The 24,925-nt window shown below is 32.8% G+C and overlaps 3 protein-coding genes and 1 long non-coding RNA gene across 7 annotated transcripts; all 4 read right to left on the reverse strand.

The window, feature by feature from the left end:
• Window positions 1-2,699: 2,699 nt before the first annotated feature.
• On the reverse strand, window positions 2,700-5,737 carry LOC7473129 (BTB/POZ domain-containing protein At5g66560). The gene is made up of 4 exons (XM_024605871.2): window positions 5,274-5,737; window positions 5,098-5,167; window positions 3,725-5,002; window positions 2,700-3,436 (listed from the first exon to the last, which is right to left on the reverse strand). The coding sequence occupies exons 1-4, from the start codon at window positions 5,309-5,311 to the stop codon at window positions 2,861-2,863; spliced, it is 1,962 nt and encodes a 653-aa protein (XP_024461639.2). The 5' UTR covers window positions 5,312-5,737; the 3' UTR covers window positions 2,700-2,860.
• Window positions 5,738-8,196: 2,459 nt separating this feature from the next.
• LOC7473127 (uncharacterized) lies at window positions 8,197-15,765 on the reverse strand. 2 transcript variants are annotated; one of them, XR_008059656.1, is made up of 5 exons: window positions 15,751-15,765; window positions 15,395-15,649; window positions 15,275-15,309; window positions 14,615-15,065; window positions 8,201-8,475 (listed from the first exon to the last, which is right to left on the reverse strand). It is a non-coding gene; the product is annotated as an uncharacterized LOC7473127 (long non-coding RNA). The 2 variants fall into 2 exon arrangements; XR_002982949.2 differs by lacking the exon at window positions 15,751-15,765 and having other exon boundaries at window positions 8,197-8,475; window positions 15,395-15,709.
• Window positions 8,681-9,908, reverse strand: LOC7473128 (uncharacterized). 3 transcript variants are annotated; one of them, XR_002982945.2, is made up of 4 exons: window positions 9,652-9,907; window positions 9,527-9,561; window positions 9,291-9,332; window positions 8,681-8,922 (listed from the first exon to the last, which is right to left on the reverse strand). XR_002982945.2 is itself a non-coding variant. In XM_006380677.2 (3 exons), the coding sequence occupies exons 1-3, from the start codon at window positions 9,860-9,862 to the stop codon at window positions 8,906-8,908; spliced, it is 270 nt and encodes an 89-aa protein (XP_006380739.1). In that variant the 5' UTR covers window positions 9,863-9,908; the 3' UTR covers window positions 8,681-8,905. The 3 variants fall into 3 exon arrangements, 1 of the variants encoding a protein (XP_006380739.1); XR_002982946.1 differs by lacking the exon at window positions 9,291-9,332; XM_006380677.2 differs by lacking the exon at window positions 9,527-9,561 and having other exon boundaries at window positions 9,652-9,908.
• Window positions 15,766-19,115: 3,350 nt separating the features above from the next.
• LOC7473125 (uncharacterized) lies at window positions 19,116-22,710 on the reverse strand. The gene is made up of 6 exons (XM_024605502.2): window positions 22,360-22,710; window positions 21,553-21,794; window positions 20,577-20,780; window positions 20,313-20,403; window positions 19,851-20,121; window positions 19,116-19,768 (listed from the first exon to the last, which is right to left on the reverse strand). Exons 1-6 carry the CDS (start codon window positions 22,593-22,595, stop codon window positions 19,436-19,438), a joined length of 1,377 nt encoding a protein of 458 aa, XP_024461270.1. The 5' UTR covers window positions 22,596-22,710; the 3' UTR covers window positions 19,116-19,435.
• Window positions 22,711-24,925: the final 2,215 nt, after the last annotated feature.

A 24,925-nucleotide genomic window follows, 5' to 3' on the forward strand; every position in this document is an offset into this window, starting at 1 on the left:
TAGTGTTCACATGTTTGTTTTAAAAATGAAAGTTCAATGAAAGTTTGTTTTTTTTTTAAATCCTACAAAAAATAGATTAGGAATAATGAATTTTGATTTGATTAGGTTTATTTGGATTTATAAACTAATTAGAAAGTGTTTTATGGTTGGAAATATTTATTGAGATTTTTATTGTATTTTTTAGGGTTTTTTTTTTATGAAAACAAGTTGAAAATAATTCTTGAAGTCTAAAAAATTAAATCTTAATTTTATACTCATCATAGATTATCAAGAATTTCTCTAATAAAAGACAATTTATCTACCGCAATGAACAACATGTTATTTGCTAAAATAAAAAATTACTAAAATAGACAATACATAGTCTGCTTTTTCAAAAAAAAATCAGAATAAACAATAAAAAATTTTCATTATAAATTAAAATTATTAATGGTTTGAAAAGAAAAAACTAATTAAGGTGCCAAGGAAAAGAATGTGGAGAAGAGAAAAATGACTACAAGGACAAAATTTTGTACCTGGCTTATTACATATGCTCAAACACACAAACATCTCCTTTATTTGTTCACCCAAAGTTCATCCATTTATATTGTTAAAACCAGAATTTTTGTAGAATAATCTGTCATTAAAATAATTATCTAAAAGCAGAATTCAATAATTAGAATAATTTATGTTGAATAAAGTATAGTAAAGTAAATATTAAGATAAAAAATCATATATGAAATTTAATGTCATTGATCATTTCCTTATGTTCTACTTCTTAAGATTTAAATTGATAGTTAATTCCAAAACAGGTTGTAAATCTTTGTAATTTCTTATTTTTTTATATAGATATTATATTTAAACTAGTATTGTAATAACTTGGTTTTAAAGTGACGTCGTGTATCGACAAGTATTATCATGAAACACTACTTTTATATATCAATTAGTAAGAGACTTGTTAATGCTATAATTGTTTTTTGAAAATAAGTTTGACTAAATATTTACACTTGGATTTATGATATTTAGAATATATTGAAAATTCAATTTCAAAGAAAATATAAAAAGGGTTAGAATTGAATTTTTATTCGAGATGAAAGTCGAGTGGATATATACGCTGGTGATGCGTTCACTCTCCTCATCACCTAACCAATCTTTGATTTGATTTTTTAACTTATTTTTATAAGTATTCAATAGAGTAATAATTTTTATTTTTAATGAAATGTATGTACTTTATCTTGTGATTCATGGAAGAATTTTTATGATTTATTTATAGATTTGAAGTTTAGACTTTATTTTTTAAATAGAAAAAGCATCCTATAATTTAATTATTTTTATACTTATTTTTTGTATTTTAAAAAATTATAGTTTATATTCTTAGCGAGTCTAAGAACAACTAAACTATAGGATAGTTAGGGTAATTTTTTTTTTTTAAGATGGCTATATAATTTATTTTTAAGCTTAAATTTTAATTTTATAAAATTGATTTAAATAAGAAATTAGATTAGTTCATTGAATAAATGTTGAGTGGAGAAAGTCCTTGGAAGCATGATGAATTTGAACATTTTAGATGTTCAAATTCATCATTTATTACAAAAATGATACTCCCTTTTGTCCTAAATCGTTTGTCCATGTTTTTATTTTAGGATGTCCCCCAAAAAAAGTTGTTCATTATGAATTGCATTTATTTAAAAACAAAATTAAGGACTATAAATCTTTTTAAAAATTCAAATAATGAGGTAGGTTTTATAACATTTATTTGCCTAAACAATTACGTGGACCATGATTAACCTAAATGGAAGAGAATAAACATGATTTCTTATAAGTAAATTTATATTATAAGAAATTTCATATGTCGAATGATAAGCTGCTAATCTAAATGGGATTGCAGTCTAAAATATGTTGGTGAAAATTTAAATTATTATTATTTATTTAATTTTTTAAATTGTTTTAATGTATTAATATCAAAAATAAATTTAAAAAAATAAAAAAAATATTTTTTAATAATTTTTAAAATAATAAATATTTTATAAAACAACTACTACCATATCCTATAAACACATCTGCGCATAATTTATTATAATCCAAACATCTCACTAGCTATCGTATTATTTAACTCAAGAATCTGATAAAAAAAAAAAAAAAGAAGCTGCAAAGGCAAAATAGAATTCTTAGCAATTGTACTGTAAAAAAAGAAGAAGAAAAAAGATGAGACACTTTAATCGCCCATAGGAGAAGGCGAAAGAAGATAGGCAAGGCCCGTGGGACCCTATGTGAAAGGGGTCCGTACCATATTTCGTTTTCAATTTTTCCTTTTGAATGAAGTGGTGAGCAAAATGATTCTTGGACAGAAAGCAATCCACAGTCCACATTGCTCTAAACTTCGGTCATCATCATGAATCCAAGGAAATTCGAACACTACAAGTTTTTGTGTCATCTTCACCTTGACTTCCAGTTCAAAACAAGAACAGTCTATGATAGAAAAGGGACAGACAAGGAGATGATTTTTGATGCTTTTAATGATCTACGACTGCACATAAACTGGGTCCCTTAGCTTCTGTTGGGAGTGACCACTGACCACAGAGTTCAGATTACACACAGCTTTATAGAAAGAACCTGCAATTTACTCTGTCCCTCATGCTCTGTGATGCCCAGAAGGCATTACCTTAGAAGATGTGCCAATCTGGACAATCAACAAAATCATTGGAGCTAGAACAGTATCACCCTTGAGAAAAAATCGTACTTTTATTCCCCCATCCTTTAAGACCACAAGTGGAAGCAACTTGCATGGACTAAACATAATAAATTATGGACAACCAATGCACAATGTGATTTGGATTAAATGAATACTAATAACGAGACCTCCCATGCTCCCATGCTGAATCATCTATTGTTGATGTTGATGCTGCTGCTGCTGCCTTCCCTTCCTAGCATTTACAACCGTTTGTTCATGAGAATCACAAACTTGGGTCTTGAACTTGCACCCAAACCTCCTTGTCAGGGACTCTCTCCACCCTCCATTGTTACCACGCGGACCCTCCTTATCAATCTTATCAATCACCTTTTTCATAGTTGAACATTCTCGTTCAAGCTGATGCACCCTAGTCCTCATGCTGTCCATGTCTAGTCTCAGCACTTGATTTTCCCTCACTGCTGCCCTCCAAGTGTTACTGGTACCCTCCTGCATTGCCCCTGCTTCTGCCTCTGCCCCTGCTTCTGCCTCTGCCTCTTCCTCCCTTCGTCTTAGCATGGATGGCCTTGCAGGATCAGCTTCAGCCGCAATCAATGTCCCTGCAATTGCGTGGCGCAGCTGTAACTGCTCGAAAAACAAAACTTGAACCACCGCACGCAATGGCAGCCGCTCATTTTGTGCTGCGTGAGTGCACGCTTCTAATGTGAGCTTTTGACAATCCATTACTCCACATATCTTCTCCCGCTCTGCCTCTGATATCCATGGATGGGCCTTCGAGAATAAAAAAAAACAAGACTTCATTGCTGGGAAGCATAAATTTCCTTACAGTAATTATTATAACAGAATATTGAGTCTTGGATTGTACCAACAAAACAACTTGACTATATACTGCAATTTTTCTCTATAGGATTTTGTAATTAGCATTAACGTTGTACTAAATCTCAGGGATAGTGACATCATAACAACTTCATCTGCCTATGATTTGCAAAACTGTATTCCTGGTTGTAATATCTCATTGCACAATTAAATATATAAATAATATAATGGGGAATTTGTTACCTTGAGATAGACATCTACAGCTCGGTAAAGGCCATCATCAAAGAGTCTAGCTTGCTCCGGTAGTGAAATTGCAAGATTATGGAATCTATCAGGCTTTAAATTTGCATCTGATGCAATCTCAGCAAGATAGCCATCAATTAGTTTACCAACAAGCATTAAAGTGGGTGATCTCACATTGCTATCTCCACCATCCTCGCCGGCTTCAATCTCACCTACATTTCTCTCTTCTTGAAGTCCATCCAAGAAGTGGCCTAAAATTCTCTCCAAGCAATCCACATCATATAATGTCTCATTCAAATATGAATAGCTAGGAATCAACAAATCATCTAGTGTAGCTTGCTCCAGTTGCAACCCGATTTTCTTCTCCAAAGTGGACCGACACTCTTCAGCTGCATTTAGTATGTTAGCAGTTCTTAGCAAACCAAATAAGAACCTTGTAGCTGTGGAAGATCTAGAACTTCTGTGCAATGGAAGATTGGAAACAGTAGTCTCCAACACTTCCCTTTGCCCACCCTCTGAAGCAATTGAAGATGATGAAGAAGATGGCTTCCTACTTAATCTTGATATGCCCGGAATGTGCTTCTTGGCATAGTACATTAAACAACTCTCTAAAATCTCCGGATTCAGATCTCGCACTTTCATAGCCAAAATCAATCGCTTAAACAATGGCATGCTCAAAAGTGCCAAATCTTCAAACCAAGAATCCGCATTATTGCTTCTAGCACCACCTCCTTTTCTACGTACCGCGGATTCAATCCCATTCCACAGGGCCTGATTGGAACTGGCTTTGATATTCTCATTTGCTGCTTCGCTAACCGGCCAGCCAAATAAGGCTGGATCGGCAGAGGATGCTCTGGAAATAATGGAATCAATGCATCTCTCTGTGATGCCTAAACTTTCCGCCAGTGCCATTACCCGCTCGCAAGATTTTAAGGCCTTAATTGATTCCTTGAGACTTTTGAGTACAGAATGAGAGAAAAACCTCTCTGTCTTGGAAATTAAATTATCTTCTGAATATTCTTCCGTCATTTCAAGAAACTCTCCAGCACAGCGAAGAGGAGCGATGATAGATGAGTTTAAGTCTACCTTTACGCCGTAGCAAAACTTGGCAGCCATCTCAAACGTTTCAGAGCCGCCTGGGAAATCAAGGAGAGAAATCTGACAAAGAATTTCTTCAATTTCATCTCTTTCTTCTTCTGGTTCTTGTTGGTCATTCCTTTGGGTTTCTTGCTCTGTTATTAGTTGATGAAGCTTTCTGCTTTTTGACATCAGAGGAAACTAAACCACCAGACAGAGAACACAGAGCCACTAGTAAGCAAGAAAGAAAGAAAATGACTTGAACATGGAATATAACCAGAAGGGCCATGCTTTACCTTGTGGAGGTGAAAGGTCATATCTCCTACTTCAATCACAATGTCACTTGGCAGCCCAGTTGTGCAAAACCTGCAAGAAAGAAAAGAAAAGAAAAAGCATTGGAGAAATTGTCATTCAGTCTTTGTTTGAAACATGGGCAAGAAAAGACTAATTTGTGCATTGCTAATCAACTAACCATGCTTGTCCTTTAGAGCTAGGCTTCTCAGCCGCCATTTTAGTTTTCAAGAAAACCTGCTGCTTCTTGTGAGACGGAAATTTCTCAAAAACTAAGCTAGATCCATGAGAAGAGAGGGAAGGAGTGTTTGAAGGTTTTTGGCATGGAAGTGTGAGAATGAATGATAGGACAGAATGTCTGTATGTCTCTTGTAAGTTTATGTTTAGGGCTAAACTAATAGTGTGACAACAGAGTGGCAAAGCAAGGAAAGAGAGATTGGGAATCCAACAGCTCAAAACGGACAAATGAAGTCCATGAAGGGTTTTTCCAGTAACACCATCATTCTTTTTTTTAATCGAAATTTCTTTTGCTTTTTCATCTTTGAATGAGATCAGAATCTTAACCACTCCAACTCAAAACTCCTCCTGCTGGAGTATAAAGGAAGTCTTTTGGAAGAATTTTCTTTCGTACACTTTAAAAAGACCATCACCATCATCCATTGCCATTGCTTGCCAACTGGGGCTTTTTTGCGTAAATTATGGTATATTTGTTTATATTTATTCATTAATCCTTCATGGAGCAATCCATGTAACTTTCTTTGAAAAAATGCTTTTTATTTAAAATAATATTTATTTAATATATTTTTAGATGATTTTAATATCTTAACATCAAGAACATATTAATATATTTTTAATTAAAAATCACTTTTATAAAAATACTATACAACATTATCAAACACCCTGAGAAAGTATTTAAAAATATGAATTGTTTTATTTTGTTAGGAAATGTATCAAATAATTTTTTTTATTTTTAAAATTTTATTTCCTTTTACTTGAATTGTGTCAATAGTCACATGCTATGTCTAGAAATTTGATCAATACGCGCCCACCTCTAATTGTTTAATCAGATGTTAGGTGGGTATTTAAAATGAGAATTAAAGGAGCAATTTTTAATTATTAACTCAAATTCAAAGCATCTTAATTATAATATTATTGAAGTGTTCGAGGAGGAGGTGTTAGTTTGAATGATAAGTGACCTTATTCCTTACATTATTATCTAGAATTCCTTACATTATTAAAAGAAGTATTTTTAAGAAAAATTAATTATTTTTTTATTTTAAATTAATTATTTAATGTATTTAAATCGTTTTAATATACTAATATTAAAAATAAAATTTAAAAAATATTTTTAAAAATAAAAAACTTTAGAAAACAATGATTTCAGTCTAAAGAACGATGACTCACGGGCTTAACAGTTGTTCACAGGAAAGCAAGAGGAAGATGATATAATAATTGGATTTGATAATCATTTGGGTCCTTTATTTTTCTCCTTTTGGAGGCTAATAATATCCTAATCAAAAGTGTTGAAAGAAGACGAAAAGTATAGAAGACACAAGACAAGCCCCTCCTAGATGGGCCACTAATTAGGAGGTTACAGCACCATAACAATGGCTGCCCGGCTGAGATGCAAGGCATGAATCAGAGCTTAACCCGATAGGGACGATCGAGAGGGGGGGATTTTGAAATATATGCCGTCCAAGATTAAATTAATAAATGGGGGTCCATAAAGATACATCCTGTGATTTTATGCAGGAATAAATGGTCACATGGAGACGATGACCCACATGAAAAGAGAAGCAAACAACTCCACAATTTCAATTTTGGCTGATTTTCTTGAATTTCTTAGCTTGTTGATAGTAATGGTTCTCCACTTCTTGAAATCCAGGTCTGAAAACATGGCGCTCACTTTCATTTAGGGCATCATATCTGCCGTCTCCCCCTACCTTCATTAATTTATGACCATATTGATGACTTGACTGAGAATGGTGATACCATAAATGTGCTCATCAATCAACAGCTAATACTAGCGATGTCCCGGGTGTCTGACACAGCGGTAACTGTGGTTTTTAAAATATTTTTTATTTTAAAATATATTTAAAATATCAGTACGCTAAAGCAATCTAAAAATATTAAAAAAATTAATTTAGAAAAAACAAAATTAAAATTAAAATTTGTAAGAAACTCTAGATGAAACGCTCTCCAAACACCCCTTTCATCCTAATCAGCTTGGTTGGTCAATTTAATAACCGGTCAAGCTAATAGTTAATTTGAATCGGGTTTTATATTAAATTGCTCGAGTTAAAACTCCGGTGAGATTCGATTTAAGTTTTTTAATTTTTTTTTATAGAAGTATGCAGCTTTGAATTAGCTAAATTTGGCAGTAATATTAATGACTGATATGGCAGTAAGAAGCACAAATGTTTCTGCTGGTTGCAGTAGCTAAATTTGAACTGTCTAAGAGTCACATTTCACATTTGTGGCTTTGACCACAACAACGAGGCTCACGTGGTTACTAATTTTTGGTCTCATTAAACATCATTAAGTTCTTAATATTTTGGATTTAAAATGAACCTTTATGAACTTAAGAAGGACAAGTGTTGGCATTTGGTTGAAACTCTGACCAAGTTTCACAGTTGACCAAATTTAGCAGTTGACTTTTATTCTTTAAGAACTAGAAGTGGGAGGGTTTAAGTTGACATTAAGAGTCTCGAGTCTGAGTTTAATTATAGTTATTTTTTAAAGTATTTTTAATTTAAAAAAAATATATAAATTATATATTGAAATTGAATGAAAGAAAAAAAAGGAGGATGTGATTTCAATCATAAACAGGGAAGAATACAGTCCAGGAAAGGGAGGGAAAAGATGGAAGGAGGCCAGGAGGGTATCCACTGTCCACAAGGAAGACATTGAAATTGAAAGAAAGGAAGAAAAAAGAAGAAGAGGATGTGATTAGTGAGTAGTGTGGTAATGATCAAATAATTAAAAAACTTTAGACATAAAAGGACAATCATGGTGGTGATGATGATGGCAGAAATAGTGGCTATGGAAATAAATAAACTGGCAGCTGAATGGATTTTGAAAGGCAAGGGCTAAAATGGATAATTGTTTTGTGAAAGTGGACATATGGAGCCCTTTGTTTCTTACATTCACATGCTTTGATGACTAATCATTAGACAAAATACACAACAGAATGATAGCAAGCTGCTTCGTTATGGACACACAATTGTTCGTGTTCTTCGTGTTTTCTAGTCCTCTTGCGCTCAAGGACAGCAAGATCCAAGCCAAATATTTGCCTAGGTCAGGCTATTATGCTCTTGGGCTATATAAGGTAGGTGGGTCACATTGTTGTTTACTTCGAGAAATGAGAATATCACAAGCGCTACCTCCTCCCACCAACTCGAGGCGAGGGCACCTTCATCTTCCCTAGAACCTCGCATGGCCACTTAAATTTGTAGTTCTCGGTCTCACACCCATTAATGCTTTGCTGTTGCCTCTCAAAAGGCAACTGGTTTTGTTTTTCGTTTTTTAAAAGATTGCACAGCACAAAACCCATGACAAAATCATCCAAAAACCTCACAAAACCCTAGAGAGTAGTTAAGTTTGATTCTTTATTAATTATTCCATACATTCAGATAAGAAAATAAGAGAAAACCCAGGTTGGCCGATGCAACAATGACCATAATCAGAAGATATATAGCAGAGCTTGGACGAAAATGGTACAAGCAAGCAACGGTATCCATTATTCATGCACAAACACAACATGACTCTTTATTGTAACGTAGTACTCTCTCCCCAGCCCCCAGGCATTCATCTTTAGGAGTTCCGAGTGACTGCAACAGGAAAGCTGCATCAGGAGACCTTTTACTTGGCAGATTTTATATCCCCAAGATAACAGGAAAAGAAAAGGCATAAAATAAATTGATCTGTATAAAAAATAATCAAAAGATTAAACCTTTTTCCTTCTTTTTTTATATCACATCATGTCCCGTTAATAATTGAATGTAAAGCCAAGATTCCATGTTCGGTAACCACCATTGATGATGATTTCAGTTTCAACTACTACAATAATGAACTGATTATATATATAAAAAATCAATCACAGTAATCAATACATGGAGACGATGCATGCAATTTTAGATACGTATAACATGATGCAAGAATACTTAAATATAAATGAGAAAATTATATGAGACCTAACCATATGTATAGCTCTTAACATTATCTACTTGATACCTTGAATCTGATACAAAGATCATGAAATCCCATTAGCTGCAAAGCTATTGCTGACAATAAAATTTATAGATAATACAGAATTCATGCGTGCCACCATTAAAAAAATGGGGGATTAAAATCTTGGATGAGTCACTAATTGCACGCATAATCCAACATATCTAGTATGATAAGCAACGCAATTAATGTCATTAAAATACTGACCTAGACACGCCACCATCTGCGATGATGCCTTGCATCTAAAAAATAATTACAACCAAGATATTTACAAGAAATTAACCATTTGAATAGGCTTCTAGTATAATTCACTGCAAAAGTTGCAGATATACCTGCAGCCGCCTTGGTAGCTGAATTAGCTGATAAAGCTCTATATGGTTGTTGCTCGGCAGCTGTCTCCTCCGTAAGGATGACAACCCCCGGCCATGGCTTGCACGTGCAGTGCTTTCCCTTCTCTATGCCCGCATACACGGCGGTGAGGTGGTTGCCACACCCACCCCAGGAATATTTATTGCATTGCTTGCACGTTACTTTGTAGCACATGGTTTTAGTTGTTGTGGACGTACGCAAGAACTTGTATGTTATCGATGGCTGCTTCCTTTCTCTTATACTGTAAGGTGAACGAAGTGTGCACTGTGATGGCATAAGATACCTTCTAGAAACACAAAATGTTCAGGCTAGAAGACAATAATTACGATTTAGTTATTTTACCATTGCTTCCTGAGGACGAAAGTTCCATTACTCTTGAAGAATTAATAGTGTTCTTAAGGGTGTTTTTGAAATTTTATTTTTAATGTTTGGTTATTTTTAGCAATTTAAATCAAAAGATTCTGAACTTTAAAACTGATTTGATATTTGGAATTGAATTCAATTCCAGTAATTCTAAATAGCCTAGAGAATTTAATTCTTTTCTTTCCCACATATCTTGCTTTTGATGATCCCCGCCACGAAAGCAAGTATGCCTAGGAGATATTTGAGAGTATTGTTGAATCGTGTTTTAAAAAAAATTAATTTTTTTTTGTTTTAAATTTTTTTTGTTTTTTTCATCGTTTTGATATATTAATATTATAAATAAAATTTTAAAAATAATAAAATAATAATATTTTAATACATTTTTAAATAAAAAATACTTTAAAAAAAAATCTATCTCAAATACCCGAATAGAATAAAACTTTACCCAAGAATAAATGCGGGGAAAGCATCATTAATGCTCTACATCTTGAAAAATACAAGAGTATATGCCGGTTAAAGCTATGAGGACTTTGAATATATATATATATGCATTTTCAGTAATGATTTATGAAAATCACAAAGGAATTTGTGTTTCTAAAATTAAAAAGAAATGTTAGAAAATAAATAAATAAAATATCATAATCATGAGTTATTACCAGCGATGGTCCTCATGCATCTTCATTCCTAGCATCACTTATTACTTGTGGCCCTGCCCATAGCTTGACTTCACATTATCAGCTCCTTTCAGCCACAATTCCCAACTGCAACGTGATGATGGAATCACACTTCCATCTAAGGTTGCTGCTTCCATAAAAAAGAAAAGAAGATCATTCAAGAAAACTAAAAAGAATATTAGTTTTTTACTGTTTTTGTCCTTCATCATAACACCCAAAGATGTCAGACTTATGGTGCAAAATTGTATTTTCTTAGAGTAGAATCGACTTTTTAATTTTTTTAATGATAAAATAATTTATTTATCAATTAAATTAAAAAAGATAAATTAACATACAAGGGTATTGTAGTTCTTTTATCCTTTTCAAAATAGTTGAATTACTTGAGTATTCTTGAAGGCAACTTTTTTAAAGATGCGGTTCAAAGGTTTTTTGGTTTTTTATTTTATTTGACACAATAAAATAATTATATTGCTCTTAAAGATAAAAAATTTAAAATTGTGAAGGAGATAAATTTGTATTTTCATCATGGTTTTTCAGTTATAATCAACTTGAATGAGAGGCAATCCATTCTTTTAACAAATATAAAATATTAATAAAAAAATAATTAGCGCGTGCAATGAATGTTCCAGCAAGTAGTTGGAGGCATGTGGCATCATACATACGGTGGCAAAAAAACATTCAACCTCTATGTCGTCTAAAATGTATGGTGGTGACGCAATTGATAAGGTGGTGGTCGTGGTGATATTCATGACAATTCTCAACGATTGACTTTCCCTCCTTTTTTTTCTCTCATGTCCCTAAATATTTTATCTCATTAAATTTGTTTTTATTAAATTTGATCCTTATTTTTTTTAATTATTTTTTTTACATAAATTTCACATTATCTTTATATTTAGAGTTCGTCTGTTTTTGCGTTTCAAAAGCATTTTTGTTTTATTTTTTTCTTGTTTCAATTTTTTTTTGGTGTATTCAGATTATCTTGGTGTGTTAATATTAAAAATAAAAAAATATTATTTTAATATATTTTAAAATAAAAAATATTTTTTAAAAAAACCGCTACGAAGACATAAACAATTCTTAAAAGATATCTCATGGATAGGGGTAAACAAAAAAATCGACAAACCGATTAAACCAAAAAAACAAAAAAAAACCAAACCATGAAAAAAAAACAAATTAAACTGATTAGAATATTTAAAAAAATATTCGGTTCGGATTCAGTTTTGGTTTCATAAGCCTGAAACCGAAAACCTCAACCGAACCGAAACCAATCTATCAGAAAGTCCAAAAAAAAACCCAAAAAACAATATAATTTTTGTTTTTAATATAAAACAACCAAATCAAATCGTAACCGGTTGGTTGAGTTTCAGTTTGTAATATAAAATAAGTGAACCGAAATCGATCGGTTGAAACCGATTTTAATTTATAATTATTTGTTTTTATAGATAAAAACCGAATCAAATAAAAAACGATTATCCTACCAAAGTTGTTCGCAGCAAAGCAAGAGAAAGATGATATAATAATTGGATTTGATAATCATTTGGGTCTTTATTTTTCTCTTTTTTGAGGCTAATAATATCCTAATCAAAAGTGTTGAAAGTGGACGAAAAGTATAGAAGACACAAGACAAGCCCCTCTTAGATGGTTCACCAATTAGTAGGCTACAACACCATAACAATGTCTGCCCGACTGAGATGCAAGGCATGAATCAGAGCTTGTATTGAAATTGAATGGAAAAAAAGAGAGAAGAGGATGTGATTTCAATCATAAACAGGGAATTATACAGTCCAGGAAAGGGAAGAAAAGGATGGAAGGAGGGTATCCACTATCCACAAGGAAGACTTTGAAATTGAATGAAAGAAAAAAGAAGAAGAAGAGGATGTGATTAGTGAGTTGTGTGATAATGATCAAATAATTAAAAAAACTTTAGACTTAAAGCGACAGTGACGGTGATGGTTATGGTAATGGGAGAAATAGTGGCTATGCAAAGAAAGAAAACAAACAGTTAGACCTCACTTGCCGGGCTGAGAGGTGTTTGTATCAGTGATAAATATTGTTTTTTTATGAAAAAATTGCTCGAAAATTCAACAAAATATTATTATTTTTTAAAAAATTTATTTTTAATAACAAGCTGCTTCGTTATGGACACACAATTGTTCGTGTTCTTTGTGTTTTCTAGTCCCCTCGCGCTCAAGGACAGCAAGATCCAAGCCAAATATTTGCCTAGGTCAGGCTATTATGCTCTTGGGCTATATAAGGTAGGTGGGTCACATCAAGGTTGTTAAAATCGTGTTTTGACTTGTAAAATCATATAATTTTACGAGTCAAAACATGCTTTGCGTGCTGAATCGTTTGAAAAAATCGAAAATAGATGAAATCGTGAAAAATCACGATTTCATGACCGATTTCGTGATTTCACCAAAACTCATGCACTGAAGCAAAATGTTCCCCCACCCATGCTCCAGCTGTCCGGCGCCTATTGGCTGTGCAAATGCACAGTCACGCTACATGACAAAGTCTTCACTCTTCACTCCAGTCACAAAAGCGCAGAACAAATCAGTCCATCTCCTCCTTTTCACCGAACAAATCCCTAATCCCCTTCTCTAATTAACCAACCGGTAACCACAAAAGCGGCGACGATCACGGTCACAGTCACGGTCCAGTTTTCACTCCTTCTCTTTCCTCACTCTAGTCATCACTCCAGTCATCAGTGCTCACAGTCGCGGCTTCCTTTTCATTACTGATCTCCTCAACAGCTCACGGCTTCCTCTTCAATCTTCATCAACAGCGGCACGCCGGCAACGATCTCTTTTCTTTCCCATCATCAACAGCTGACGGCTTCCTCTTCATCAATAGCAGCAGACGACATCGCTCCTCTTAACTGGCAGCTGTTCAGCCTTCATTATCAACGACTCTTCTTCACCGTAAGTTGATTTTGCCTTCAAAATGTAAAACTGCAATAGTTGATTTTGCTCTGTAATTGTATATTCCCCTGTAATTACAGCTTTTGATTTTGCCCTGTAATTGTATGTTGATTTTGCCGATCCTGTAATTTGTATATTTATAATGTTTTTCTATCCCTTGAATTGAATTGATGGAATGATTTTGAATGTTTTTCTGTCTATTTATACTGTGGAGTGTGGAGTCCAAACTTAGTCTCACATACGTGTTCTTGTAAACTTTTCCATTATCAATCGTTTGACTTCTGCTATCACATATATATGCCTTATGAAAGGAAAAGGTCTAAAGTTTTAGTTTACAAAAAGGAAAGGTCTGAATTCTTTAGTTTTTCAAAGCGTTAGAAATAATAATCATAAATGACTATAAATAAATAAATTCTATGTCTTTTACCCCTTTTTTCCCTTTGTATTAAACTGTATAGTTAAGTTACGGGCTTACTATAGCACTTACCAAATATCTTAATATGCAATTTTAATGATATTTACATGTAACACCATGACGCATGCAACTCCAGTTATCTAAGGAAACAAGAAATTGTTGTTCATCAATGAGTGGAGGATAATCCTCTAATTATTTTTTAAAGGTGGAAGTCAGGATATTTCTTTTATCTAAACCATGCATATGCGACTAGAACCAGTAGGAGAAGATTCAAAATGAAGGCCATGACTAATTAATTGTATTGAGGATGACTAAGTTTGCATTTGCCCTTTTAACTACTTCTTATGTTGATTTTGATTATTTCTTTCCACACTCACAGTATAAATGGACTGTTGAATTAAATAGAATTATTTTTTGTTAATATATTTTAAAATTTCTTATGATTTTACGATTTGAATTTGTTTTGTATTTTCTGTATCGTGTTAAAATCACAATTTTAACAATTTGTGTCACATTGTTGTTTACTTCGAGAAGAGAATATCACAATCGCTACCTCCTCCCACCAACTCGAGGCGAGGGCACCTTCATCTTCCCTAGAACCTCGCATGGCCACTTAAATTTCAAGTTCTCTGTCTCACACCCATTAATGCTTTGCTGTTGCCTCTCAAAAGGCAACTGGTTTTGTTTTTTTTTTTTTAAAAAAAAAGATTGCACAGCACAAAACCCATGACAAGATCATCCAAAAACCTTACAAATTAAACCCTAGAGAGTAGTTAAGTTTGATTCTTTATTAATTACTCCATACATTCAGAAAAGAAAATAAGAGAAAACCCAGGTTGGCCGATGCAACATTGACCATAATCAGAAGATATATAGCAGAGCTTGGCCGAAAATGGTAGGAGCAAGCAACGGTATCCATTATTCATGCACAAACACAACATTATGACTCTTTATTGTAACGTAGTGCTCTCTCCCCAGCATTCATCCTTAGGAGTTCCGAGTGACTGCAACAGGAAAGCAACATCAGGAGACCTTTTACTTGGCAGATTTTATATCCCCAAGATAACAGGAAAAGAAAAAGGCATAAAATAAATTGATTTGTATAAAAAATGATCAAAAATTGGGGGATAAAAATCTTGGATGAGTCACTAATTGCACGCATAATCTAACATTTAAAGTATGATAAACAATGCAATGTCATTAAAATACGTACCTAAACACAACACCATCTGCGCTGATGCCTTCCATCTAAAAAAACAACAAAGATATTTACAAGAAATTAACCATTTGAATAGGCTTTTAGTATAATTCACTGCAAAAGTTGCAGATATACCTGCAGCCTTGGTAGCTGAACCTGGTAAAGCTCTATGTGGTTGTTGCTCGGCAGCTGTCTCCTCGGTAAGGATGACACACCCCGGCGACGACTTGCTCTTGCAGTGCTTTCCCTTATCGTTGCCCCACCCACCGCAGGAATAATCACTGCTAATTTGCTTGCGCGTTGCCATGTTGCAGTCCTCCATGGACGTTTTAGTTGTTTTGGACGCAAGAACTTGTATGTTATCGATGCTGCTTCCTAATTTCTCTTATACTGTAAGGTAAACAAAGTGTCCACTGTGATGGCATAAGATACCTTCTAGAAACACAAAATGTTCAGGCTAGAAGACAATAATTACGATTTAGTTATTTTACCATTGCTCATGCGAATGCTTCCTGAGGACGAAAGTTCCATTACTCTTGAAGAATTAATAGTGTTCTTAAGGGTGTTTTTGAAATCTTATTTTTAATGTTAATTCAAAGGGAATTATTGTAGAGGGTTTTTCATTTAATTTATTTTAATTTCAAATAAAATTCAAATCAATACTTTAAAAAAATTCTAAACTAAAGAATTGATTTGATATTTGGAGTTGAATTCAATTACAATAATTCTAAATATCATATAAAATAAGCAAACTAGAGATTAGAGAATTTAATTCCTTTCTTTCCCTATTATCTTGCTTTTGATGATCCCCCGCCACGGAAGCAAGCATATATACCAGGTGTTTGGGAGTTCAGTTTAATCGTGTTTTTTTTTGTTTTTTATTATTTTTAATTATTTTTTTTGTTTTTAATCGTTATGATGTGCTAATATTAAAAATAAATTTTAAAAAATTAAAAAAATATTCTAATATATTTTAAAATAAAAAATAATTTAAAAAATAATTTTTATCATTTTCACATACACCTGTAAAGTAAAGTGTGAGGAGAATAAAACTTTACCCTAGAATAAATGTGGGGAAAGCATCATTAATGCTCTACATCTTGAAAAATACAAGAGTATATGTCGGTTAAAGCTACGAGGACATTGAATATATATATGCATTTTCAGTAATGATTTATGAAAAACACAAAGGAATTTTTTTTTAAAAAAAATTGTGTTTCTAAAATTATAAAGAAATGTTAGAAAATAAATATATCACAATCATGAGTTATTACCAGCGATGGTCCTCGTCTTCATTCCCGGCATAGTTATAAAAACCGGTATGAGGATTGCCCCGATCAAGAAGCCGGGTCTCGGGTTTCATGAGTCAAGCTGGATTAACTTGGAAAAATTAAAAAAAATATTTAAAGTTTTAATATTTCATATGAAAAAAATTTAAAAAAAATCCATGTAAATATAGGCTATACATATTGTAAATAATGAAGTTTAAAAAAATATTTTAAAAAGTTTTTTATCCCACATTAAAAAGATACTATGTTAAGCTTTTAAATTGAAGTATTTAAACAAAAAAAGTTTTTTTTTATCTCACATTGAAAAAACATAATTTTTTTTCTTGAGAACATAGAGTATATATACTAATGGGTTTCAAATCCTACATTTAAAAAAAAAAACACCGGGTCATGTCTGCGTTCGTCCAAGTCGCCTGGATCATGGGTCGACCGGGTTTTGCCAGGTTGTTGCTCCGGTCGGTTTTTTATTAAACTCGAACCGGTCCAACCACCGAATCCCAAGCCACGCCGGGTTTAATAACCAGGTTCCTAGCATCACATTATTACTTGTGGTGGCGCAGCCTATAAGTTGATTTCACATTATCAGCTCCTTTCAGCCACAATTCCCAACTGCAATGTGATGATGGAATCACACTTCAATCTAAGGTTGGTGCTGTTCCATAAAAAAAGAAAAGAAGATCATTAAAGAAAACTAAAAAGATCAGTTTAATCGATATTTTTATATTTTTACATGGTAAAATAATTTATTTATCAATTAAATAAAAAAAAGTTAAATTGACATTCAAGGGCATTGTAGTTTTTTTATCCTTTTCAAAATAGTTAAATTATTTCAGTATCCTTGAAGGAAATTTTTTAAATAATGAGGTCCATAGGCTTTTCCATCTTTTACTTTATTTAGCATGGTAAAATATTATATTGCTTTTAAAAGCAAAAAAATTAAAGCTCATGTAGAGGGGAAAATTTATATTTTCATTGTGGATTTTTAGTTATAATCAACTTGAACAAGAGACGATACATCTTTGAGCAAATACAAAATATTTATATATAAAAAAAATTAGATGGCGCGTGTAATGAACAAGTCAATAAGTAATTAGGGCATGTGGCGTCATACAACGAAAAAAATTATCCAACCTCTATGTTGTCTGAAACGTTTGGTGGTGACGCAACTAATGGGGTAGTGGTCATGATGATATTCACAACGATTCACAGCGGTTGAATTCCTCCCCTCTGTTCTCTTCTAACCCCGGGCTTCGTACTGGTCCAACCAAAACTCAATTATTCCTCCAATTTATATTTATTTTAATTTTAGTTTTTATTTTTTTGATTGCTATATGTGTTGATTTTAATACTTTTTGAAATTTATTTTTTTTATTCTTTCCATGAGCATTTCATTTTATTTATTTATTTTTTGTTAAATTTAGTCCTCTTTTTTTTTTATTATTTTTTTTTTATCATTTTCTTGATTTTTTTCCAATTTGTTTCCCTCAACATTTTATTTCATTTAGTTTTTTTTATCTAATTTTGATCCTTATTCTTTTGATTGTTATTTTTTTAAATTATTTTCTTAATTTATTTTAATTTTCAATTTAGACCCTAATTATTTTCTTTCAATTTAGTTTTTATATCAGATTTGGTTCTCGTTGTTTTAATTGCTATTTAAAAAAAAAATTCATGATTGAGAATTTTGTTTCTTGATTTTTTTCGTGTCTGCTTTTTATGGGGTAATCTTGATCTTATGACCCCGATTACTAATTTTGATTATTCTCCCTTTTAAGTTCGTTGTTTTTTAGGTCTTTTTCTAAAAATTGATTTTTGTTTTCATTTTCATCATTGATATTAGTTTTATTTATGAAGCTATTTTTTTTTTTTGTACTTTCATCCTTTAGCATTAAATTATTGGTGTTAGAGCTTGGTAATTTTTCCACTTTTCTTTCTATGGGTTTATTCAGGTGCGGTTTAGTTGAGTTAACTTGAACTGATTCAGTTTTTTTTCGTATTTTTTTTATTGATTTAACTTTATTTTTTTTTTCTGTCCCTTTTTTTTATGGTGGGTCAATTAAGTTATCCTAATTTACTAACTTTTTTCTTTCAATGATGTATCTTTATTTGAAATTGATTCATTTGATTTTAGATTAGTGAGGCTTAAACTTTATGATTAGTAAAGTTAATTCAAATTGATTTTAATTATTATCACTTGACTATTTATTTTTACATTAGAGCTAAACCCCCACGAGGCATCATTCTAGTATAACATAATCCACTAATCCAACAAAGTGGTTTACCAATGACAACCACATAGCTCTGTTTCATCTGACCAGACACCATGTTCAACCCACGAAGAGAATCTTGCAGGCTCAAACCATATCCCTAAATGACTTCAAAAATTATCGCAACTAGAGCTGCTATAATTTCCATTCCTCACAACGGAGGATTATGGAGTCCGGAGCAATAGGTTTCCAGCAATCATCCATTGCGGACAGCAACCATGGCCTCGAAAGGAAAGTTTTAAGAGCAGATATCCTCTCCCAAAATGGGTATCAAATATGGATGGTAATGGGTATCAAATATGGATTAAAACGGTCCATTTCTTCCCAAAATTAATGAAGTGTGTTAGTATAACTGAAATATAGGCAAAGCTTTTACAAGATGCTAAAAGAGTATTGCTCTCCAAAGTCATATCACAGAAATAATATAGGAAAGTTACTGCCACCTACATGGCAGATAGCGCATTAACACTGCTCTATACAGCAGTCACCAAGTAGGACCAATCCAGCAGCTCTCAAGGACCCATGACATCGATATTTGAATGGTTATATTTGATAGTGCTAGAATCTTTAGCAGCTTGCACTATGATCATCAAATCACTGACCATTTAAATTCAGAACCACTAAAAGGTTTTTCCATCCCCTTTGTCTGACGAGGGATCAGGAGTAGGTTTCTTCACTGGGCTTGATCCAGTCGAACCTGTACTGGTCAAAACTCGCTTAACTCCTCTTCCGACGACACCAAGATCTGTGACTCCAGAAGCCCCATTTGTGTGAGCAGTGGAAATGGTTGGCGAGTCAAAACCTCCACTGCTAGTAGCAGTACCCATCTGAGAAGAGTTCATGGCAGTTGGAAAAACACTCTTCTCGCCTCCCTTTCCCTTAGCAGCTACCATTCCCAGGATTTCTGAGAGAATGGACTTTGGGTTCAGGACCAGCTGTTGTAGATCTTCAAGCTGAAAATACAAAGATGCACAGTTTAACTTAGGATGGTTTACATGAAATTCTAACACTTGCACAGAGACTAGCAGCACTTACCTTCTTTTCCAGCTCCCCAGACAGGCCAGTAAGCGTTTCAATCTCTGCTTCTTTATCAGTCACAGATTTATCAGCCTGCATGTTAGACAACTGCTGGACACCCTCGTCTAATTCAGAAATAGCTGGTGTTGTGGCTGATTCTCCAGAACTCTTTAGTTCATTGATGAGTCGCTGCAACCGTGCCTTGCAAACTGATATAGCCTTCTGGCAATATGGGATTGCTTCCTGGGACTTAGAGCCAATCTCCAGACACAAACATATCCGAAAATTTCTAAATTGCACAGTTAAAGCTGTGACAAAGTGAATAAGAAGATGGAATCCCTAAAACGCAAAAGTGGTTGGCCCAGACCAAGCACATGTGACTATCAGTAAATTTAACTGGACCCGGAGAATAAATAAACTGGCGATGTGTAATCCTTACCATCCCAAGACAAGGGAGTATGTAAACCTTGAAAAGGATACAGTTCAGCTAAATGTCTACTGTCTGGTTCAACAAGCCTTTCTAAAATGGATAGTGACTTCTGGTAGTCACTGAGAGATGTTTCAATATCCTCTGCATGAAGCAAATAAAAAATACAACACACATTTAAGCCAAGCAAGAGGCAAAAAGAAACAAAACATAAATATTAGTAATGCATCCATTTATTTATATATATATTTTTTAAAATAAAACCAAAAACATCCTCACCGTTGCAAATTTAAACTCAAATAAATGCATAAACAGACCTCTTTCCAACGCAACTTCTGCCAGTGCTGATAGTATGTCAACTTTATCCATTGTGTCACCAGGGTGTTTTTCTGCAATTGCCCTTGCAACATCTAGCATTTTCCATGCCAAATCAAGGTCAGATTCCTCTTCATCTGCATCAGCAAGGTCGTCATCATCATCACTTCCCTCATCATCTTCTTCTTCATCTTTCCCATCAGAAGCTGTAACAGAATACAGACATAACAAAAGGAAGTAATCAGACACATTTTAACCACAAGACTGATGCTACTACTAGCCCTATAAAACTAGAGATGGCAGCTTACGTCCAATCCCAGGCACCTTCCTGCCTTGGTGGAAGTTCAACAATCTTAGTGCATACAAAATCATTAGATCATTTACCATGAAAACCATCTCAAATACCATTTCCTTCATCCATGCTCCCAATAATTCTTTAATGGATGTATGTATGTGTGCATAGAGGAGGCAAGAATGTTAAAGGATAAAAAATCATTGACAGTCGTTTTGCTCAAGCATAACAAATTTAATGCAAATTCATGCAGACTGTTTTATTGTCAGAACATCAAGTACCTTGCAAACATGGACCCCATGCTTGTGTGGTGACAAAAATATGCAAAACATATGTTGCACTCCTTAAAGCAACAAAGGAGGCATAAATATCAAATGACATCATAAGTAGATGATTCTTTTAAACTAACAACTCCAAACCACAAAGATAGACCCTTTTTAGAAAACAGGCACAAAAAATAGCAACATATGTTTGAATTTCTAACGTTCAGGGTACAGTTTATTCATTTTCACATATTTACACCCATTACTGATAGAGATTGCACCCACACGTCACAAGTTGAAAGCAAAGAAATTGAATGTTGATAAATACCAACAAACATTAACAAAAAAGCAACCTATTAACTACTATGACAACTTATGAACTAACATTATGAGCAACAAAATACTGATAATTATCAGCTGCACCTTCTGGATGATTAAAACCCCCATCTTCTCCAACATTACTAGAAGCAGAAGTAGTCGAAGATTCTCCATTTAAAACATTCTTACAAGCTGCATCTTTATCATCATTTTGTTTAGATTCACTATCCTTCTTAGGCACCATACCCAACGGATCAGCCTCCTCTTGCGCTTTATACAACAGTGCACGTCCATAATGATAGTATGCATTCACACATTCAAGTGCAAGCTCACCATGATGCAAAACCCTAACAAAATCAAAATTTAGAAAAATAAGAAAAACATTAAGTAAACTAAAGCTCCATCAACATCTGCATAGATTTATTGGAGCAAAATCTCACTCCCAATTGCACAAATATCAAATTCATTCAGCACAAGTTAAACAATTCAGAAGTTCAAGTTCTTAGTTATGACCCCCAAAAATTTGTTATTATTTAAACTCCAGCACATTTTACCACTAAGATTCCCAAAATAACGTCGCCCTTCTCTTTGCTCTTCTTAAACGTGAAGGTCTTAATTATATAAACCCTAAAACCCCAATTACCTAAACGACTTTTGAGAAATACCCATTTCATAAACATCAAATTCTTTCGATTAAAGTAGAAAATTCTGAAACTTGACACATAAAATTTACACATTCTATCTGCAAATTTCTTCCCAAATTAACCACATTTTTAATAAGTAAAGCTCCACCGTAAAAAAACCCTTAAACCAAAACTACTAAAAACCATCGATAGAACAGAGATTTGACTAGTTAAGTGCAATGTTCGACTAATCAAAACCAAAATTAGACAATGAAATGAAAACCCTAACCTGATTTCAAGGGCACGGCTAAAGCATTCTACGGCTTCACTGAAGTCATTTTCTTTAAGCGCCGTAGATCCTTTCTCTAATAACTCAACAGCGAAATCCAGAGACTTCTCTGGGTCTGAAGTTTCTCCATTGTTGTCATTGCAGGTGGAGTCGGCGGTTACGTCATGAGAGGTAGTGGTGACTTCGACTGAGGCTTGGGTTTCTGAGGCGGCGGTTATTGAGGGTTCCGAAGCCATGATTTTTGTTGTAGTAGAGAAAAATGGAGAGGGAGAGGAAGTAGGAGGAGGTTTAGCGTGCTTTTAAAAATGGCTTGTTGTGGCGGAAAAGATGATTTTGACGAGTGAGGTGTCGTCCGTGGGAAATCGGGCTGTTAATAAAGAGCAATCAGTATTGTTTTTTTTTTTTTTTTTTCAACTTCCCTATAAATATAATAGTAGTTATTTTTTAAATTATATATTATTTAAAAATATATTTAAATAATATTTTTTTTATTTTTAAAAAATTATTTTTGACATTCATGCAATATTAAGTTGAAACAAAGAAAAAAAAATTAATTTTTTTTAAAAATATTTTTAAAATACAAAAACAAACCGTCATTCATTTGAATTTGGATTTAGGTTGCTAAAAAAAACGTTTTTTATATTTAAATTATTTCATTTTTCATGTAGTATTTTTTATTTTTCAAGTTTTAAGAATATTAATTTATATGTCAAGTGAATTAAATATTTGTTTGACTAAACCCTTTTTATTTTCAATTATAATTTTAAAATTATAATATATGAGTTATAAGTTAGAATTTAGAAGTGTATTTGACTAAAAATGACTCATAATAACTTTTTTTAAAAAAAAAACAAGGAGTATAAGTTAGATTTAATAAGTTAAAAGTTAAAATTTTTTATTTTTTAATTCAATTTTATAATAGATTTTTTATTTAAATCAAAGTTTTATTTCCAACCAAACATATTTATGATTTTTTAAGTGGAAAATTAAAAAGAAAACGTAAATCAATTTGCAAAAGTTATACCAAATTCATCCTTAAATGAGCTTTTCTAGTTGAATTATTATCTTTTTCTTGATTTTTTTTACCCCTTTTTAGATCAACTTAGACCCTATTTAGAAACGCGTTTGAAATTGTAATTTTTATAAAATTAATTTTTAAAAAAAATTAATATTTTTTAATGTTTTTTTTATCGTTTTGATGTGCTGATGCCCAAAATAATGTTTTTTTTCAAATAACAGTTTTTGATGTATTTTTCGAGTGAAAAACAGTTATTACCATACTCTCAAACACCATCTTAATATATAAGAGATAAAATAAAGCATAAAGTGTCGAGGTCTTGTACATAAAAAGGAATTATCATTCTCATAAGCTTGTTTGAGATTTTGGTAGCGGTTGCGGTTTAAAGTGCTTTTCGCTTAGAAATGCATTAAAATGATGCTTTTTTATTTTTTTAAAAATTATTTTTGAGATCAGCACATCAAAACAATCTGAAAACATAAAAAATAATTTTTAACAAAAAAAATTAAAAAATTTGAGGGAATGCAGTTTGCACCGCATTCCCAAACGAACTCTTGTTTTACCAAAAGATAGAGCTTTCATTCTTCTGGTTTTTAGAGAAGATAGTCCTTCTCACCTTATTTTCTTCTAATTTTGTTTGTTTGGCTAACAAGACTTCTTAATTAGCTTGAATATATTGATAGCTTGCTTGGAACTTATTAAAAGAAACTAAAAGGGGTAGTAGTTTTATTGTGCATTTATTTATTGTTCACTTTCTCATAAATTATTGTGAATTGAAATAGTGATTTCTTTTTAAAAAAATCTAATTTGGTCATCAATCTTTTGTAATGTGTAATTGAACTTTTTTAGGCCCAAATTAATCGCCAATCAATTCCTTTTTTTTAAGAGATGGTGAAATTAAAAAACAGAGGATCAAAGTGAAAAACACAAGCAAAAATAGGTGGCGGATTCTAATTTCATCTAGAAACTTTAGTTTAGTCCCCCATCTTTTTAACTTAATAGGTGATCAATCCCCTATTTCTAGAAATTCAATTTTGATGCCAAACTTTATTTTTATCATTTTCCAGTCTATTTTTATGAGATGAAATAAAAAGAGAGAGAGTTGGATTATGTCGTAAAAAAAGAAAGCTCAACATTGACACTTATTATGATCACCAAAATAGTTAAAATTGGTGTCAATAGATCCCACTAGGTAAGGGAAGTCTCATGATAGTTGTTTTAAGTCTTAATATAGCCTAAAAAACTAGATTTATGTAGAGGATGATATATTTTATTTGGTCTGATTTTATGGTTTGGAATGTTTTATGGGTTTATTAGGTTGATATGTTGATTTCTTGATATTCTAAGGGTGTTTTTAAGTAAAAAACTCATAACCCTAATTATCCGACCACTATAGTGGTGGTCAAAATCTGGGCTGGCAGATGACATTGTTTGCCATTTTTTTTTCAAAAAAAAAATAAGGGCGAACAACCTCGAAAATAAAAATCAACATGCTAGGCGCATGAATCTAGGCTTTTCTTTCTTTTCAAAAGGCCTAGGACGATAAGC

The sequence above is a fragment of the Populus trichocarpa genome, chromosome 7 (assembly GCF_000002775.5).
Source record: "Populus trichocarpa isolate Nisqually-1 chromosome 7, P.trichocarpa_v4.1, whole genome shotgun sequence".
Lineage (NCBI taxonomy): Eukaryota > Viridiplantae > Streptophyta > Magnoliopsida > Malpighiales > Salicaceae > Populus > Populus trichocarpa.

What these genes read in the sequence shown, in the direction of transcription:
- LOC7473125 (XM_024605502.2), bottom strand. Translation starts at nt 22,595, where the DNA reads ATGGCTTCGGAACCCTCAATAACCGCCGCCTCAGAAACCCAAGCCTCA. An exon ending in GGGTTTTAATCATCCAGAAG is followed by an intron (nt 20,781 to 21,552) that starts GTGCAGCTGATA and finishes ATTCTGTTACAG; the next exon opens with CTTCTGATGGGAAAGATGAA. An exon ending in AGTAGACATTTAGCTGAACT is followed by an intron (nt 20,122 to 20,312) that starts GTATCCTTTTCA and finishes TGTGCAATTTAG; the next exon opens with AAATTTTCGGATATGTTTGT.
- LOC7473129 (XM_024605871.2), bottom strand. Translation starts at nt 5,311, where the DNA reads ATGGCGGCTGAGAAGCCTAGCTCTAAAGGACAAGCATG. An exon ending in AGCTCTAAAGGACAAGCATG is followed by an intron (nt 5,168 to 5,273) that starts GTTAGTTGATTA and finishes TCTTTCTTGCAG; the next exon opens with GTTTTGCACAACTGGGCTGC. An exon ending in TGACCTTTCACCTCCACAAG is followed by an intron (nt 5,003 to 5,097) that starts GTAAAGCATGGC and finishes CTGGTGGTTTAG; the next exon opens with TTTCCTCTGATGTCAAAAAG.
- LOC7473128 (XM_006380677.2), bottom strand. Translation starts at nt 9,862, where the DNA reads ATGTGCTACAAAGTAACGTGCAAGCAATGCAATAAATATTCCTGGGGT. An exon ending in AGCTACCAAGGCGGCTGCAG is followed by an intron (nt 9,333 to 9,651) that starts GTATATCTGCAA and finishes TCTTTGTATCAG; the next exon opens with ATTCAAGGTATCAAGTAGAT.